Here is a 15064-nt window from a genome sequence, read left to right on the forward strand (position 1 = left end):
TGGAATACCAATAGGAAAACTTGATATGTATGTTGCTGCAGCTGGTATTAATTCAGAGTCATTGGGAGATCAAGCGGAATACCAAGCAACGCAGCAAGTTATATTATCTTTCATCATGTAAAACTTAGCTAGGAAACTTGAAAATTGAAATGTATGAATGCAATAACAATGTTCCTTAAATCAAATAAATTGATGTTTCACAAGGCTTTTGGTACAAATATTGATCATGGTTTGCATTCAATTTGATTTCCAATTGATTGTTATTGTGCATTAGGTAAAATGAATTAAAAAACTAGAATTCGGTTATCTAATATTAATCATATGGTCACTGTGATTTATAAAAATTAAAAGTTAACAAAAATTTATCACGCCATAATAAAGATTAAAATGATAACAAGAGCATTTGAACAACATTGTATTACCAAACAATCAAGGCAAAATAATCTCTTATGTCCAATTTGGTCATTCCACAAACAAAAAGCACAAGCCAGTTTGAGTTTACCAAACACTTTGACACTGCTTTTGTCACTGACAGCACTTATAAAAAGCCAGTTTACCAAACACTCAGCTACTTTGCTTTTCAGCCACTTATTCTCAGAAATAAGCAGAATCCAGCTTTTCTGAGAAGCACAGCCATACCAAACATAGCCCCAAAAGTTGGAGATTCCAACGGTTGGTGACATCACCCTAAAAATAAATTATTATAAAACTAGGATGTTGCTACCAACCATTGGAATCTCCGACTTTTGGGTATGAGGATCAACATTTCGCCTAACAAATTGCCAAAAGGTTCGATAAGGTTGAGGGAAAACACCTGGATGAACCTTTTAACACATTCTACTCCTATAAGCTTCTTTGTTTTCTAGCGCATGCTCCTGAAAAATAGAGTAATGTCAAGTCATTGCATTGATCCTCATATGTATTTATCTCATTTTTCGAGATATTGGGCAATGTAAGAAAATCTCGAATAATCGTGATTAGTTTCTTACAAATCTTGACCACAACCTCATCAATACTAAGCTTATCCATGGGAAAACCCCTATAAAAGTCTCTATTGCAACTCTCATTATATCCATTATTATCAGAAGCTAATTTGGTTAACCCTCTAGATGTGATATACTTTCTAAGGATGGTAAGATGAAGATGAGGTGGTGCTAACTAATTCGACATTCCGTTCGGAGTGAATCTTTCTCAAGGGGCCCGAGGAGGACTTACCCCTAGGTCTTTTTAATGGGGAGGGGAGGAAGTGGACACTCTTGCTTGTTCCAGCCTCACCTCTTAGTTAGATGAGTGATGATGAATATGATACCTTAAAACATGAGTGTAAGGCGTAATGTGAGCCCTCATACTCAAAGGTCGGAGATTTCCGAGGTTAGTGGTCACATCCTTGTTCTCATGGTGGCAAATGTGATTCCTACCCCATTTGTCAATATTATCTATGATGTCATCGTTTCTTGTGTTTATGGAGTTTGCCTATAAGCAAATTAGTCTTTCGTTGTCTCACTTCACGCATTTGTAAGAATAAGAAGGTTTCACAAATTCAATGTAAAGACAAGTGGCTCAAGGCTTACTATCCATTAGATGATAAAGCGGTCCATAGGAGTGAAGCTCAAAATCCAATGGTCAACATAGTACCTCATCTTCTTCCTCTATCCCCACTCCATCTAGGATTCACACTAACTCTTCCATGAGTTTCTTTTATACTTGATACTTGCATATTGCATGGTGCCAATGCTACATGACAGGATCCGCTCCGAATTTCACCTTGAAATCTGAGGTAGCCATGCGGGGCCCACTTTTCAAGAAAATTCAGTAGAACTTTGCCTAAAAGTGAACAACCTAAACCTGTAAAGGAAACAAAATCTATACTTCTAAGCATGTCCACCCTCATCTCCTTGAGTCAACCTGCTCCTCACAACAACCAATTCCACCACTAGAACAACATATATCAATACAAATCCAGATTATTAATACTACGTACCATATCCAATATTTCAAATCCATAATAACAGTTATAATCTCAAAGAAATTCTAAAGTCGGTTCATAAACTCATACTTTACAAACATCTAATAATTAACATCCCATGACTAGATCCTGAGACTGTGCCTCCCCCACTCTATTGATTAGGATCGATCTCACATGGAAACTAGCTACCAAGGCTGGATCCAATAATAAGCTAACCCCCGTAGCTTGTAACTCATAGAGGAGTGGAACTGAAACTAATCTCAAAAGTAAGGATGATATTGATGGTTTCCGGCTAAGTGCATAAGCTACCACATTAGCTTTTCCTGGATGGTACTCAATGGTTCAATTATAATCCTTAACCAACTCCATTCACCAACACACTACAATCCTTGAAAACTCAATCTTCAGCACCTCTCCAGATGGTAATGACACATGTAACTTGTCTTAAAGAGGCGATGATGGCACATTTGCAAAGCGCGCAAATCTACTAGACATAAATGAATGCGCAGCACCAAAATCAATTAAAGTAAAAGCAGGCTGACCAAAAATTATTAACGTGCCAATGATAACTTCTGGTGAGGCATAGCCCTCCTGCTGAGTCATAGCATGAAGCCTAGCATGAGTCGCAGGATGCCTGTCTGACCTCTGCCCTGCTGGAAACCACCTTTGGCCTCGAAACTGATGCGATTACCACTCCTAGAAGCACCAGCTGATGACTGAACAACGGTCTGAGTAGGAATAGGTACAACTCCCTGAAGCAGTCGAGGGCAATCTCTCCTAAAGTGATCTAGTTGGCCACACTCAAAACATCCCATTGGCTGATATTGTCCCATATGAACTGACTGACTACTAGAGGCCCCACTCTGACTGCTCAAACCACACTTGAACTATCTGCCAAATTACCTCCGGATAGCCCCCCTCCTATGCACTCTATGTTTAAATCGGGGTCTAGAACTACAGCCACTTCTCTGCCCACTACCAACTGAAGATCCAGGACCAAATGTGGAGGCAGCTTTCTTAGATGGATCCTGGCTAGAGCCACCCGCATCCCAAGGTCATACACCAGACGGAAACATGGACTCTACTTTAAGAGCTACATTAACTACCTCATTATAAGTCTGAAATGGTATAGTCGTCAACTGAATCCAGTAATCGTCACCAAGTCCATGAATGAACCTGGAAATCCTGCTTTCCTCAGTGCTTACCAAATCCGGTACATGATAGGACATATTAGTAAAACGTTGCTCAAACTTCAGAATTGACTTCTCCCCCTTCTGCATGTTCAGAAAATCATCCTACATCCTGTCACGGATTGCTTGACCCTAGCACCCATTAAAATGGGCCTTAAATTGGTCACATGTCATATGACTAGCACCCATTAAAATGCCCCGCCTCCCTGCGCCTAGCTTCGTTGACTCGCCGCCTAGCTTCATCGTTGACCCTCACTGCCGAGCTTCGAGAGGCATAGTTTCGCTATCTTTCTTTACCGGAATAGAAGAGAGGTTTGGATTTTGGGAGAAATGGATTTGACAAGTTTTGTTTTGGAAGAAAATGGAAATGAAAATTGTGGCAATTATCATAATTTATTAGAAGTTATTGTGCCCTATTGTTTTTGTTTAGATGGACCGTTCCTGTTTATCACCGCATGGATTACAAATTTTGAATCTTACTTGTGGGAATGAACTATAGCCCATTGTAGTTATTGGTAAAAAGCTCAAAATATAATAGGGTAGAAGTAGCTTAGGGTTATTTTTCTTTTCTTTTCCTTGTTGGGTAAAGTAGATAACAAGACAAACCAAAAGTTACTAACCTTCGCACATCACAAATTGCCAAAAAAAAAATGCCAAGAAAAGACTTTACACATCGCAATAGTGGAGCGGTGCCGTGAATGAACTAGAATTGTCAATACCATGTTAGCTTCTTGAAGAATATGGGAAACTGTTACATTCGCCATCAAGGCTGTCAATGAAGTCTAAAATCTCATTCGGAATGATAATGATGAATAAATAATTGACCCTAACCATGCAAATCCCCACCCTAATCAGAGGCCTCCAAATCCTGGCAGAGAGACCGAGGTTCAATTTTCTCTTTTGAAGAAGGGAAGGAAGAAGAGAAACATCTTTTATCCACTGTTTTTGTCAAAGTTTCACTTTTGAAACGATTGGAATTGACCCAAAACTTTTGACCTCTTACTTTTCTATCCGGAGATCTAGGCCAGAATCACAACCGAAATATCCATATGCATTTCAAAAATTGAGAAACAGAACAGAAAAATTGATACAATCCGGTCTCGACTAACTATTCGATGAGATCAAAGAACCCTGAAGTTTCGAAATATTTGAAGAACTTAAGAAATAAAATGTCACAACTTATGTTCATTCCTTTCACTCAAATTCCTTCCAGTGATCACCTTTTCTTGGCTTCAGAACTTTCTACTTACCAAAAATAATTTCTTCTAGTTAATCACGATTAAATTAAACCCATTTAAAATGAGCCATGAACAGAATCCAATTCGAGCCAAATCACGTAGAATCTACACCATAAACAAATTGTAGCAGAACCGATCAAACGCAGCAAAGAATCAAGAATCGAAATGTAGAAGAGACCCATCATTTATTATACTAATAAAACGAAATACATCATAATCAATGACTAATATTGACTAATTTCAGTATATTAATAAGAGAATCTAACTACCACCACCTCCGACGCGCCAAAGAATCAAGAATCGAATTGAATTGAATTTCACCATATCCCCAAAACCTCAAACCAATCATATACTAAACAAACGCAGTAAATAACAAAAACTACTACACGATTTAATAACCGCAACAGTAAAAAAAATTCACAGGTGACCTTGTAACTGAATCTTCAGAGCATCTCTCTCCTGGCGGCGTAACCGTACTGAGATCTGCGAATGTTATCCTGGCGCCTCTTGTACACCAACGCTCCGAGTCCGACCAACCCAACCCCGACGATGACTCCGAGTCCGATCCCGGCCTTCTTCCCCGCACTCATCCCTCCGTCGGACGACGCCGTTTTAGGTCCTCCGTCAGTGTTGATATCGCTGTGGTTGACGTCGCTGGCACCCGGCGCCGGCGCGGGAGCATCGGCAGCGGAATCCGGGAGCGGCGAGGGAGAATCGGAGGCCGGCGGGGCAGGAGGTGAAGCGGAATTCGGCGAGTTCGCCGGAGCGTCGGAGGGAGAGGGCGGGAGTGAAATCCGCGGGGCATTGGAGGGTGAAGGTGAATCGGAGGAGGGAGATGGTGAATCGGAATCTGGCTGGGGAGATGGAGTTGGTGAAGAGGAAGAAGCAGTGAATTGGAGTAGGAGGAAGGCGAGGAGGAAGAAGTGGAGGAGGCTCGCCATTGCTGAAGAAGAAGAAGGAGAAGAAGGTTCGAGAAAATGTGGATCTGAGGAAATGGAGTTGAAGAAGAAGAAGAAGAAGTAGCGGTTTGGAAAGAAGAGGAGGAGATCTGAATTTGAAAGGAGGAGACCTAGGGAGAAGGGAAAAGTGAACGGCCGGGATTGAAGGGGAAGGGAGAGGGAGGGGGATGGGATCTGGTGACACGTTGGTGGAGTAAGAGAGTGGGATGCGGAGCGGAGTACTGGATCTAGAGAAATGCCGGGGGATGTTAAATGTGTGATGGGTATATGAAATCTGAGGTGTTTTAGTTGAATAGGGGGTCGCTTACGTGTGAAGGACATTTTCAGGTTTTATTTGTAAAGCAATAAACGCCGGAGGAGGAAGTTTCCTTTTCTGTGTTTCTACTTTCTGGTTATAGTTTTATAACGTTTAATTTGAATTTGAAAAAAAAAAAATTGGAGGCTCATTAGTTGTATTAGGCCTTTAAAAAACTACCAAAAGGAAAACGATATTCTAAATCATTAGTCGTACAATGCATGGTTTTCGAGTCGAACTAGTATTGGTCATCTGGTTTGTTTGTCATGATTGTTTGGTTATGCATATAAATGCAATTGATTATTAGTGCAAGTGTATAATTTTTCGAAGAGTTCGTTTATAGTAGTAAATTAGGGAAAGGGAAAATTTCAAGAAGAGTACATCAAGTATTGGCCGTTCTAACCTTTCGTAAATCAAGTTTTGTTAAAATCAAAACGGTACATCAAGTTCAAATTTCTACATAATTTGGATACATGTCGTTACGGGTTCCGTTTTAATGGCTGCCATTGTCAAATAATTGAAGGGTAAAATAGGATTTTTACAGTTTCCTCTCTCTCTCTCTCTCTCTCTCTCTCTCTCTCTCTCTCTCTCTCTCTCTCTCTCTCTCTCTCTCTCTCTCTCTCTCTCTCGGCCCTCTCAGACATTCTCAGTCTCTTAGACTAGCTCCTCTCCTCTCTCTCTCTCTCCTCCCCCTCCTTCTCTCTATCTAAAGACTCAGATGCTCAGTCTCTCACTCTCTCCTAGTCTCTTCGACAGTCGACGACACCAGTACGGCAGGCCAGTAGCACCTCCTAGTCTCCTCCAATCTGGATCCGATCTGGCCCTGTCCTCGAATCCATTCCGGCACCACCAAGAATATAAAGCCTCAAAACCCTTCCCCTCAATCTCAAGCTCCTCTTATTCGAGGTTCAAACCACTTTTAACAAATACACACAGTTCTCCAACTCTCTCTCTCTCCCCCTACTCTCTATGACTCTATCTTTGATAGTCGAGCTATATACTTGAAAAAGGTATGCAAAAGCTTCTGGATTTGATTGTTTGGGATTGCAGTTTCCGATTCCGGTCACCTCAGGTGATCGGACTGGTGGCGATTAAACCGTCTTGGCGGCATGGCGCGAACCATGGCCTCAGTTTTCCCGTGCGATGACGGACGGCGACGGAACGAAGCCCGCAAGTTTTGGTCTTCAACTGGTTTCTGGGAAAATTCCGGCAACGTTTTGAGATGCATGTGGTGAGAATCCTTCTACTCTTCATGCCTTATCTTCTGGTGTGATCAATTTCAAGTTTTGATTGGGTTTTGAATAATTGGTGTTTTTGGGTAGCGTCGGTTGTCACTGTATTCGTGGTTTCCGGCGACTTTTCTAGAGCTCCTTGATTCGTTTTTGGCAGTTGTTCTAGTCCTAGACCTCAAATTGATACTTGGCTGGACATGATTCGTGAATGATTTGAGTTGGAGAGCTCGCTGATGTTCACTGTTGGAAATTCCAATGAATGATAAGATGAGCTGATTCTTCATGAGGAATTGAAATCAGCCTTGTGAATCGTGGAGTAAACGCCGCCTTTGTCTCTGGAATAGCTCCACCACAGCAACCCAGAAGCCCGTCAAAGTCGCCGTCGTCTCCACCACATGTGGGAGATGATCCTCTAATATTTGTTTTTATTTTATTTTATTTTTTTATCAATCCTTGAGGAGATGGATTTGCCCCTACAAATTTGACCAAAATCACATTAACTAACGGAACCCGTAACGGCATGTACCCAAATTGGGTAGAAATTTGAACTTGATGTACCGTTTTGATTTTAACAAAACTTGATTCACGAAAGATTAGAACGGCCAATACTTGATGTACTATTCTTGAAATTTTCCCTAGTAAATTAATGTATAGATACATCAAGTAGCTAGTTCAATTAAAAAGTATATTAGATCCATGTATTGGTAGACTAGATTAAGACTACTCTACTTATATATCAAACTGATGCAAAATTGATACATGTCCATTAAATAAAAAAACAAATTGATATATGTAATCACCAAATTATCCCTAATTTTATCACAAATTGTTAATTTCTTCTACATTATTCAGATCAATGTTTGTAAATCGGTCATTGATTTTTTTTTTTTTTCCCTCGCCTTACGATTTAAGTAAGTCTTCAAATCTCTAGTCTTAAACATAACGCTAGAGAAAAAGCTATTTTTTTTTTTTTTTTGATGAAGCTAGAGAAAAAGCTATTGATAGCGTGGATCTTTTTTTTTTTTTTTTGATGAAAGGGCGGTGCAATGCCCTCGAGCCTGGGTGGCTTAGATTGAAGAAACTGTCGAATACAAGGGGGGGACATTTGGCCTGAACCCCTGATTACAATAGATCACTAGAGAACCTCCTGACATATTATCCAGAGTCTCTACTAAACACATGTACTCAACAATGTACCAGTTAGCGAAGATCGCACTGTTGGCGAATCTATTCGCTTTAATTGCTATAAAGCAACGGTGACACAACGGAAAGATTACTTGATCTGTAACATGACTACAGCAAAGCATGACTACCATACGCACAGCTTTCCCATTATGATGCCCCTGAACAAAACATCCAGTGACACATAGTTTCTCCCTACCACTAGGAGGCAGCGACCATTTGACGAAGCAAGGAACTCGCCGCCTACCTAGGGCAGACTCATTACCGCCACTGGAAGGCAGCGACCATTTGCAGAAGCAAGGAACTCGCCGCCAAACCAGGGCAGACCAGGCACACAGAGTGCATAAACAGGCATCAAGCCCAACAACCCCGACTAAGCTATAATATGGACATAACTCTCGTGAAAAACACAAGCAAACTAAACTAAGCAGAAGCAAAAACAACCAACTGTGAAAAAAACAACTAAACCACAACAACAACCAGCAAGGCCCAACAACAAAGGACCGGCCCAACCACCATCTCACCCAAGGACCCAACCCAACCTCCCACCACGCCTGCAGCCAGCAACCATCTCCGGCATCAGACCGCCGCCGACGACCAGAACCCAAAAGCCCAAGACCCGCTAGGACAGGCCGCCGGAAAGAGCCACCCCAACGCTGCACCATGGCCGCCAAACGCCCCGAGCCCAGAAGAGGAGATCGAAATCGATCCGCCCGCTTCGAGGTCGAGCCACCACCACCAGCCCTGGAACGCACCACTGCCGCCTCCCAGATCGCCGAATCGGTGCCGCCAGAACCCACCGCCGCCGTCGACCGCAGCTCGAGAATCCCAGATCTAGATCTGTCCTCCCCACCCGAGATCGAAGGCCTCCCCTCCTTCCCTGGACCGCTCCTCTGCCATGAAGGCCCGCCCCTAGTAACCATCAGACTCCCCTCCCGGGCCAGAACACAGCGGCGAAACGCCGTCCGCGTTCGGCCGGGAGAGAACCGCACTCTCGAAGCTTTTCTTTTTCTTTCCGCGCGTGGGGCGCGTTCTATGCTGAAGTTTTCAACCTAAGCCAGTAAAAGCAACCTTTGATCTAATATAATAGAAACGAACTATTCCAAGTTTCCAACCATATGAATGTAGGCCAGCACACGACCTTGTGTAATAAATGTCTCTCTCTTCGTAGGCACGTGTAGGAGCAAATAAAGTAAACAAATTGACAAAACTAGAAACGGAGCAGAGGGTATAATGATTGGTAGAATGGTTAACTTATTTTAGTGTATGGTCCAATTTCACGTTATTTATTTGTGTACAAAGGCATAGATGGTTAGGGTCACATTTGTCATTTTCATGCCTGTCCGACTATATCAAAATTTTAGACTATAGGGATTAGAGACGTCCTCAAGTGTTTAGGAAAACAAATTACAGTAGATTCTAAATCATAATTGCACATGATCTCACATGCTTAATCGTATTAATTAACAATCACAATTCCAATCATCACATGCTTTTTTGTACCATTATGTGTAATGACTACTGCAAATTTCAAATAGATATAGGGTCAAAAAATTAAACTGGGTTTAGTGGCTCTTCCAAATTACAGAGGGCAAAGTTGACGCAGAAAACCCGTCTTGATTTGTTGAATTCATATATAGCAGTTCATGTGGAAGTGTAGTCGGTAACACGTCGCCGCTAAAGCTTTAGCAGGCCAGCAACTTTCAATATTATGCGTGCTAATCACTCACTAAATATGGTAATTTCATTTTCTGCATGTCATTTTCCTCCTCGAGACCAAGAAACTAAAAGCAGTTCGTCCGCTCTTAATTTAAAGTTTTTAAATGTAATGTAAAAGAAAAATGTACTTTCATTTAAGAGAAGATTTTTTAGGAAATGTTGAGAGACAAATGAATTTTAACCACACGTTTTAAATTTAGAAGAAAAGTTATAACATTTTGAAACTGTGCATACAGATTTGCTCACCTAAGGGACAGTTTTAAGGGACTGTGAGAGACAAATGCATCTCAACCACATGTATTAAATATAAAAGCAGAAATTATAACAACTTAAAACTGTGCATTTATTTTCAGCCATCAGATTCACTTGTCCCTCACAGTCCCTTAAAAACTGTCCCTTAGGTGAGTAGACCTTACTGTGCATATATTCTCAACCATCAGTTTCACTTTTCTTTTATAGTCGCTTAAGTGAGCAGCTATGAGGAAATAGGTATGTAAATGTAGATGCATTTCATGCAATACATGACTAGTGACAGTAGACCAACGACAATGTAACATACTAGTCTACCACTACATATGTGATGTCCACGCAAATACTCATTATTGATGTTCTTATGCTGCAAACTCTAACATCTACATATATATAAAGAGGTCTAATGAGAATGAATGACAAACTTCTACCTCCATCATACTTTCTGTATCTCTATTCTTTCTCTATTATTCTCTAGCTTATAACACAAACAAACCATTATCTTTAAAATAAAAAATTAGTCATACAAACGATTTAATTACTCTATAAATGTTAATTCATTATTCACATGTCTATTCCTTAATTAGACAATATAAAATCTCTTATACAACAAAAAAAAAAAAAAATCAAATAACACAAGATATAGAGTTTCAAAAATTAAATCCTAATTAGCATGAACTATTTTGTGCTTCTTTTTTTTTTAACTTCTCGTTTTCCTCTTTTAGCTGTGCAAAACAAGAATGATCTCTCTGTTTAAGGAAAACTGAAATTGGGAGAGAATTGAGTCGTGCTTTCATTGATAATAGGGGCCTCTTTATATATAGGATTACAAGCATAGAGATAGAGTTGTATATGGAAACATAATCGTACATTGATTGAATATTTACGAATATCTCTGAGAATATCTCTCACATAAACCCTATTACAACTAGAGCAAATAACCTAGAGTTTGGGTCAGACACATAATTTGGATTTACTTGAACACTCCCCCTTGTGTCGCCCAAATGTGGTGCTCATCTCGTTGCCTCGTCAAAAACCTAGTGGGACAAAAATAACATCGGTCGAATGAGAAAAAGAGTATAACACACCCTTCACGTTTTGAGACTAAACATGTAGACATCTCCCCCTGATGACTACGGTCATGGGATTTCGAATAACTTCTGCAAACGATGCTACCAACATGTTTCTCGAAAGTAGATTTAGGTAATGACTTAGTGAGCAAGTCTGCCACACTTTCCTCTGATCGAACCTAGTTTACTTTAATCTTGAGGAGAGTTTGTTGTTGCTGATTATGCTTGGTGTTGTCGCTTTTGATGTAGCTTTGCTTCATTTGTTCAAAACAAGCAGCATTATCCTTATAAATGCTTGTAGGCTCATCTGTGGTAGACTTCAAACCACAATTGCTTCGAACATGCGTAATTATGGATCCAATCCATCTACATTCACTAACCGCTTCGTAAAGAGCAATAATCTCTGCATGGTTCGAAGATATAGCGAATAGGGTCTGTCCTGTAGACATCCAAGATATCGCGGTCTTATCCATGGTGAACACTTAATCAGTTTGGGAATGACCTTTGTGTGGGTCAGAGAGGTACACAGTATCAGCAAAACCTTCCAAAATACTAATGTCATTTTGGGATGGGGATAGAGGACACAAGCCATTGTTGGCGGTGTTCCTGGGATGTGATGGGTCTGAATCCATCATCTCTCTGTAGGGATAAAACAAGCCCATATCACTAGTCCAATGGCGTCGCGTTTGGCGCAGAGCTATACCTAGCTAACAAGTTCACTGCAAATGAGATGTTCGGTCTTGTGCATTGAGCTAAGTACAATAATACGCCTATTGTACTTAAGTAGGGCATTTCTACCTCTAGCATGTCTTCGACATCATCCTTTGGAGATCAAGACTACGGACGATCATGAGTGTGCTTGAAGGCTTAACCTTGTCAAAATGCCTAAGCATCTACCAACATAATGCTCAAGTTCCAAACTGAGACATAATCGTGTTCTCCCAAGATCTTTCATCTCAAACTCGGATTTCAAGTGTTCAACGGTTTCCCTTCACTCTTTAAAGGCTTCTAATGAAGATCATGTCTAACATGAACCACGATAAAATCTTAAACTTGTTATGAAAACGCGTGGGCATATCCCTTCCGAATCAAGTAGTCACTTTAATGAGCGTTTCAACCTCTTTATAAACGTGCTCTGTGGTCTAAAGCCACTTGACTTGGATAAATGAAGTTCACCATGAATCTTCATTTATATTCCTTATCTAGATACCCATAGAGATACGTAGTGACCACATCTGTAAGCTGCATTTTCAGTTATTTGAAAACTACCAAACTAACAATGTAGTGGAGTGCAATGACATCCATTACGAGAGAATATGTCTCATCGTAGTCGATTCTAGGGCGTTTTGTGAGAAGTCTTGGGCCATAAGGCGAGATTGTCATCTCTTTTTCTCATCATGCTTTCTAACGAAGACCCATTAGCCAACATGTTTTATGTTAGAAGGTGTTGGCATCAATGGCTCCAAAAATCTTCCTCTTCGTTAGAGAATCCAACTTAACCTGGATCGCATCTTTCCATATGCCAAATCTCTCTACGTTGGCATTCATTCATCAACGGAGCGTGGTTCGATATCATAGGACTCAACAAACTCACGCGCAATGAAATGCGCAAATACATCATCAATCATGATGGAGTGTCTATCCCACGTCTCATGTACACTAGTGTAATTTTCATAGAACTCTATATTCTGAGGAATTGGTTCTGACGTTGAGGCATCCCCCAACAATAACCATAATAAAAAATTCTCATGAGACGGATTCTGAGTGTCGATGATCAAAGGATTGAATTGTACCAAAGTATTCTTCGAACCCACGGGCCTCCCACGCATCCTAGCTGGGGCCGTGGCTTGTAACACCAGAGTGCCATTGAGAATGGCGTTGGTGCCATGCCTACTTCCGTGTAGGGTGACTCTACGTCCTCTCGTAGGGACGTTCATCCTTGTAGGTATATTTGCAGCAGATATGTGTGATCTAGTCATTTTAGCGAGGATTGTGATGAGACATAGTGAGGACAGACCACTCTGGGCAAGACATACGGTAAAGAGATTGCCTAGCAAGGATATTAAATGGCGGATGATTGTTGGAGTCTCATATCCAACGTATTTTCCCATTCGTTTGTGAGAACCCATCTTAGTGCGCTGTGGCAGTACAATAGGCACATAAATGACTCACACAAATATGCGTAAATACACGATACTAGATGCAACGTAGAGATAGATTGAGTGATGATGGATCATCAACGAATTAACATAGCTGCATGCGATATTGCATTACCCCAAGCAGATATAAGAATATTGGTGCGCATTACCAAATTCCAGACTATTATCGTAGTCGTTTCAGCAAGACCATTTGGGTGTGTACATGAGAATATGATGTCCAACATCTGTCCCAATGATATGCAATAATCATCGAAACTCTTCGATGTAAACTCTCTAGCATTATCTACTCCAATTGACTAGATAGGATGATCCAGATAGTGAGCCCGTTGTCATATGATATGTGCTAGGAGTATAGCATAAGCAGCATTACAAGTGGACAATGGCACAACACGTGACCATCGTGTTTACTTGTCAACCAACATCATGAGATATTTAAACGTCCACAAGTTGGTTGAACCAGTCAATAGAATCCCCACGGACTCTATGTAAAAACAGAATGAGTATTTTCATATCATTTGTATAGGACGGTCTCGGTCCTAATTTTCATAAGGAACAGGCTTTGTAGAAAGAGCTAGAGGCCTTAGAAGCAACCAATGAGGATTTTGGTTGGGCCTGAGCGTCTGAAACGCTATTCGAAGCACATGGCGTCATGACCATGAGAATTATCATCCATGGCGTCATAGCCATGGGAATTGGCACCATGGCGTCATGGCCATAGGAGACGCCTACCATGGCGTCAGGAGGAGGGACGTTGGTGGCCCTAGGTCGGCGGTGTCAGGCGGCAGCGGTGGCGATCACACTTAGTCCAGGAATCAATATTTAATTCGCGCTTCATTTCGCTCGAAAGAATGGATATCCGTGTGAAGTCTTTAGTAGACGGATCATCATATCATGACTAGGATTACCTATCTTATCATGACAAAGCCAATATGGGTCTAAATCCAAGAGATCTTCTCTCATAACTTTATTGGATTTAATAGCTCGAATAGTGACGGAAGCACCTTATTGATGTGGTTTTGGAAGTTCAGGTACCTATTTGATCACTTTGAAAGTTCAGGTACCATTCTGTCCTGTCTGAAAAAGTTTAGACCTCACCTGTGATAAAAATTCTTATCTTAATAGGTCCTGTAAGCTACATAAAGTATCACATTATTTCATAGGGCTCTTGACCATTTACCCAATTTGGGCCCAATAAATGCTCACTTACTCTACTAAAAGATTTGTGTGCCCACTTACCCAATTTAAATGTAAAAAGACAAGTTTGCCCTTTAAATAATTAAAAAGTCATTGGAGACCTCGCCGGACTCTGGAATCAGGTCACCGGTCGCCGGAATCCGGCCGCGGGAATCCGATCACCGGTTGCCAGAGGTTTCTAAAGAGGTCGCCGGAGACTTTTATTACCCCCCCCCCCCAATAAATTTTTATAAAGTTTATTGGGGGCAATAGAATGTTTATTGGGTATTATTGGGGGCAATAAAACTTATTAGGGGGCAATAAAATATGTATTTGGTATTATTAGGGGGAAATAAAATAGAACGCGGGACTCTGGTCACCGGTTCAGAGGTTGTCGGAAGTTCACCAAGACGTCGCCAAAAACTTTTATTAACCCCCAATAAATTTTTATTAGGGGGCAATAAAAAGTTTATTAGAGGCAATAAAAAATTTATTATGGGGCAATAAAAAGTTTATTGGGGGGCAATAAAACCGGACACCGGTTGCCGGACACCTTTTTAGGGGTAATAAAAAGATCAGGAACTGAAACGATGAAACCCTATAAGTATAGGGAGTAAACAGTATTTAATCCT

General features: G+C 41.0%; 1 protein-coding gene across 1 annotated transcript; it reads right to left on the bottom strand.

The window, feature by feature from the left end:
- Positions 1–4554: 4554 nt before the first annotated feature.
- LOC133732257 (proline-rich receptor-like protein kinase PERK1) lies at positions 4555–5434 on the bottom strand. Its single transcript, XM_062159757.1, has one exon. The coding sequence runs from the start codon at positions 5333–5335 to the stop codon at positions 4838–4840; it is 498 nt and encodes a 165-aa protein (XP_062015741.1). The 5' UTR covers positions 5336–5434; the 3' UTR covers positions 4555–4837.
- Positions 5435–15064: the final 9630 nt, after the last annotated feature.

Source organism: Rosa rugosa, chromosome 2, assembly GCF_958449725.1.
Source record: "Rosa rugosa chromosome 2, drRosRugo1.1, whole genome shotgun sequence".
NCBI classification, from domain to species: Eukaryota; Viridiplantae; Streptophyta; class Magnoliopsida; order Rosales; family Rosaceae; genus Rosa; species Rosa rugosa.

Coding starts and splice junctions, on each gene's coding strand:
- LOC133732257 (XM_062159757.1), bottom strand. CDS start 5,335: ATGGCGAGCCTCCTCCACTTCTTCCTCCTCGCCTTCCTCCTACTCCAA.